We start from the raw sequence: 5,448 nt of genomic DNA, 5'->3' as shown, positions 1-5,448 counted from the left end.
ATAATTTTTAAATTTTTTTATTTATTTTTTTTATTTAAACAACATAAAAAAATTAACTTTTTTTATTTTTTTCTTTCTTTTTCTATCTTGCATCCAAAGGAAATGTAAAGCTGGTAATATTTTAAGTTTTCAACACTATTTACAAGACAAAAGTACCATTGACTACCTGATCGTATCATGAATATCATGTTCATCATTTTGTTAGAAGAACACGTGTTAATTTTCCTATGGGCAATTATAGCGTACAGATTTGAAGATGAAGATATGCTCTTTGATTCGTTGCACAGGTGACGCGTGAAAATCTGCTGGTGGTTGGGGTAGCAGCTCGCTGACGTAACTAAACGGCTTGCAGAGGTCGCAGAGCCGGTCTAAGTTGGTCCACATTGAAGCTAAGCTGATGGGGGAAAGGTGATTCCGGGTCAGCACAAGAATTCCGTTGAACTGATTAAATGAATGGACTTAGCTTTTATGACCCCGTATCTTAAATTATTGTGAGTGGGTGGTGGGTTATTTTGGTACTAGGGGACTCAAACCCAAAAAAAAAAAGAAAAAGAAAAGGGGTAATAAATTCAACACTTCCATGTCAATGTGGCCGTTTCTTTTATGGAAGTGAAAATGTTAGAAATATGTAAGCATTATATTAAGGTTTAATAATTCTTTTGGTGTGTATAGTATTGCATAATTTTTAATTAAATTAGTATATTTTTTATATCTTTTAATTGGGATCTGTAACAAAATTTATTTTTTTAAATAGGTCCTTGTTAGCAATAAGTGTCTTAATTTTTTAGAGACCGAAATAAGAAGAAATTAGTACAAGGACCCAAATAAAAAGAAAAATAATGTAGGAATTCAGTAAAAAAAAATGTAGGTACAAGAACTCAATTTAAAGAAAAAAAAACAGGGAGTTAATTATAAATTTTGCGAAACAATAGAAACCTCAGTGAAATTAAACCTTCTTTTAAAAAATGCAATGAAAATATGAAAATAGAGAATAAGACATAGCAGTGTACGTTCTGAATATTTTTAGAATTTAATTACTCTATTGAGCCATGTAGTTTGGAAAATTTTTCAATTAAGACCGTATACTTTTTTTTTTCTTTTAATGGGGTCCCTGGCTCCCTGCATTCATTTATTTTGTCAATGAGGTCTCTATTAACAGCAGTTGACTTAAATGTAAAGGCATCTAATTAAAACAAAAGAAACTGGTACCGGACCCAATGAGAAGGAAAACAAAGTATAGACACCCGAATTAAGAAATAAATTTGTGCAAGAACTCGATTAAAAAGGAAAAAACTATAGGGACCAAAGTCAAAATTTTGCGAAATGATAAGAACGAACAAAGTAATGAAACCTCTTTTTGAGTATATATAGGTCGGTTTAGGTAAATACCGAATCACCAATGGAAAGATTTTGCAACTGATAAAATAACGCTAGACTTGCAGGAGCACGTTTCCGATGAGAAGGTTGATGACGTGCCCACCTAAAAATGTTAGATGAAATTTGTAATTAATTTATTATCTAGAATGTAAGCCCCAAATCCCATGAATCCCACTCCGTTCCCCCTTTGATAGCTAATCCCCCTTTCCTAATGCACTCTGTGACCATCTGAACGCAGTCTCCCCAAAAGAACAGTAGAGCTAAAGCCCCACAGTCTGACACGGCCGATGCCACCGATACCGCATGGTCGTCATGTCGTAATAAGTTCTATTGCGTCTACCAAATACTCTACCGTCTGTCTTTTCCGGCGGGTCCGCATCGTCTGTGCGCCCAAAACGATTTCGCCTTCCCCAACCCGCCACTTTCTGTCTTCCTTGCACCTTCACTGTTGTCTTCGGAATGTCACGCCATAGGAACGTGCTTCGCGGTTTCTCGCTTCCCTCCGATTGGTCAAGCATGAGGACAGGCACACATTAAAAATTGCAGCTCGCTTAATCGTTTTTGTCCCGTCCGATCGCTGCCCCACCACTAGTGATCACTCGTAGCTGTCCTCTGTCAGTGTTCTTTGTGGGTTTTGCCGTGTTGTATCTCGTTTGTCTCTTGTTGTTGTGGGGTGGTGTTTTATTTTAATTTATTCTGTCGTGATTATTATATGTGAATCTGTTTGTAAGTTTGCGGGTATTGTTGTTAATAAACTGTATGACTTGTCAAGTAATTTCACAATCCAAAACAATTAAGGGTTGAAAAAGTGAGAGTGTGATGGGAAGGGAGGATCTTTTGCCAGATCAGGATTCAGGAGGATTTACTAGGTAAGAGCAACTCATGAGTGAGTTTGCGTCGGACGAGCTGGCGGTTTTGGGTTCAGAGGAAAAATGTAGAGGATTAGGGTTCCAAGTCGGACGGGTTGAATAAGTAATTAAAAATTCCATCTTCAACTTTTCAGTGGCCATCTTAGCATTGTCGTCGTCGAAATTTGGGTGCAATGAGGTTAGGGATACTATTGTCAAATTTTAAAATAATTCTACAGACTATGTGGTTACATGCAAACATTAATTTAAAATCAGAATTTAATTATTTTCTATTTTTATGTTGCAGTTTAAAATATCATTTTAATATTATAAAAAAAATTTTCACAATAATTAATTTCAGTGAGTAAAAAATATTTATATTCATTTGTATTTTTATATTCTTTATATTTTTAATTACGTAAGTTTGGTTAGTTTAGGTCTTACTAATATGAGTTAATAATATATGGAAAATTTTTTGTAAAATACGGTTAGGGAGATTTAATTAAAAATAATCTTTTGGGAAAAATTTTAGGCTCCTCTTGCGAGATGCTAAGTTGACACTTCTTTTGTCTCTATTTATAAAATGTACATTTGCCTCCCTTGTAAGTTTTAAAAAATCTTCTCTTTAATCCATTTTAAATGTTTTGTGTTAACTAATTAATATTAATTTGATCCGGATTTTTTTTTTAAACAGTCGAATTTGTCTGTAAAATATACCTAAGTAAAAATTTTATTTTTACTCAATAAATTTTGCTGACCAAAATACACTTTAGTAAATTTTTTTAAAAGTATTTTGATAAAAATACAATTTAACTAATAAAAAAAGAATTTATTAATGACTATTCTGATAAGTAAAATTTAACATCGCAAAACTAAAATAATATAAGGGAGGAGAATAATATACGTTAACATCGCAAAACTAAAAAGTAAAATATAAAAGAAATATTTTGCATACGTCAGAACCCGATTATATAATAATATATTTAGTAAAGTAATTAGTTAATAAATTTTAAATATAATAATCTAATTTTTAGTTAAGTAATATAAAAGAAGCTTTATTTATTTTATATTTTTATGTTATAGTTTAAAATATCATTTTAATAACATTTCTTAATATTAGAAACAAATTCTTACATAATAATTAATCTTAATAAATAAAAAATCAGATTTTTTTGTATTTATTTATTTTAAATTTTTTAGAATAAAAAACTTCTACCTTTATATAATAATAAATGTGATAATCTTCTTAATATATATATTATGTATTATTTATTTTATATGTTAAATAATTATAATCGCATAATAATATTGAAATCAGAAAATATATTAAATCTGCTACTAAAAAATAATACATTTTACTCTTGGATTTAAGAAAATTAATACATTTTACTCTTGGATTTTAGAAAATATATTTTTAATAAATTATATATGATGAAAAATATTTTGCGCAAGACATTTGTAAACTAATTTTTCATATATGTAATATTCTAGTCGAGTTAGAGAATAAAAAATTTAACTAGGAAAAAATGATCTAAAAATAATAAAAAATAAAAATTATGTTATTATAAATATATGATTATACATATTATGTATATATAACTATAAATGTTAAATTTTTGAAATAATTATAAATTATTATCTACTTATTATTACTACAAAATAAATATGAATAAAAAAGACTAGACGAGAGAGGTTTGAGGTGGCATATATTTTAGAGAGTCTAAAAAATAATGAAATGTATACCAATCTTAATCTTATATCAGTCACTATTATATACACACATATAATACATATACGTAGCTGATACATATTATTTATTCAGTTTTTCTTAAGAAAATAAAAAAAATATTTTCATGTATTATATATAATATTTTAAATAAACTATATTTTGACAAATATGTGATAAAAAATTATATCGTATAATAATATTTTTAACAAAAATAGTTAGTTAATAAGTATTGGATATAATAATCTAATTATTTATTAATTAATTTAAAATCAGAATTTAATTATTTTCTATTTTTATGTTGCAGTTTAAAATATCATTTTAATATTATAAAAAAAATTTCACAATAATTAATTTCAGTGAGTAAAAAATATTTATATTCATTTGTATTTCTATATTCTTTATATTTTTAATTACATAAGTTTGGTTAGTTTAGGTCTTACTAATATAAGTTAATAATATATGGGAAAATTTTTGTAAAATACGGTTAGGAAGATTTAATTAAAAATAGCCTTTTGGAAAAAATTTTAGGCTCCTCTCGCTAGATGCTAAGTTGACACTTCCTTTGTTTCTATTTATAAAATGTACATTTGCCTCCCTTGTAAGTTTTAAAAAATTTTCTCTTTAATCCATTTTAAATGTTTTGTGTTAACTAATTAATATTAATTTGATCTGGATTTTTTTTTAAACAGTCGAATTTGTCCGTAAAATATACCTGAGTAAAAATTTTATTTTTACTCAATAAATTTTGCTGACCAAAATACACTTTAGTAAATTTTTTTAAAAGTATTTTGATAAAAATACAATTTAACTAATAAAAAAAGAATTTATTAATGACTATTCTGATAAGTAAAATTTAACATCGCAAAACTAAAATAATATAAGGGAGGAGAATAATATACGTTAACATCGCAAAACTAAAAAGTAAAATATAAAAGAAATATTTTGCATATTTTTATAAAAGAATAATTTAATTATTAAATAACATTTGTAATTATTAATTCCTTAACAATCTTATGCCCAAAATATAATTCAGTAACCTCAAAGCTTTACTCAACTTACTTGCTCTTATTTCCACTATTCTCCAACACATATGCAATGCCAGCACAAAGAACAAGAAACAAATCACGTACTGCATAATCCTATACATGTTATAAAGGAGAGATCGAACGATATATCTTTTGGAATTTATGCAACAGCCAGAACACATCATTAATGGACACATATCGGAGATCAATGACAAGAGCCTCTAGGTAGATCGGTGCTTACCAGGATGAGGAAGAAAGGCAACCCCACTCCCACCCAGCGACGACAAATGAGGGATTCAGGCAGTCGGCCAGCAGCTTCACCACGTGATACCACCACCGCAGCAAGCGGATCCCACTTTCAAATCCCAGCGGCACCTGCACGTCCCGTGACGCCGGTAGACCAGCCAGGACTTAGGGTTTCCTTCAATGATATGAGGCTACTGAAGCGAAGACCCAAGTGCTACCTTTC

General features: G+C 29.0%; 1 protein-coding gene across 1 annotated transcript in view; it reads left to right on the top strand.

Moving 5' to 3' along the window:
- The window catches only part of LOC127741216 (uncharacterized), a 2,214-nt gene extending 1,625 nt beyond the window's left edge, over positions 1-589 (top strand). The window contains exon 4 of the mRNA XM_052253270.1: positions 288-589. Within this exon, the coding sequence (XP_052109230.1) occupies positions 288-291 (4 nt within the window). The 3' untranslated portion in view covers positions 292-589. The remainder of the gene's footprint in view (positions 1-287) is intronic.
- The last annotated feature ends 4,859 nt before the right edge of the window (positions 590-5,448 follow it).

Source organism: Arachis duranensis, chromosome 8 (genome assembly GCF_000817695.3).
Source record: "Arachis duranensis cultivar V14167 chromosome 8, aradu.V14167.gnm2.J7QH, whole genome shotgun sequence".
Taxonomy (NCBI): Eukaryota; Viridiplantae; Streptophyta; class Magnoliopsida; order Fabales; family Fabaceae; genus Arachis; species Arachis duranensis.
Note: the sequence above shows the minus strand (reverse complement) of the source record. Positions and strands in the feature narration are given on the sequence as shown.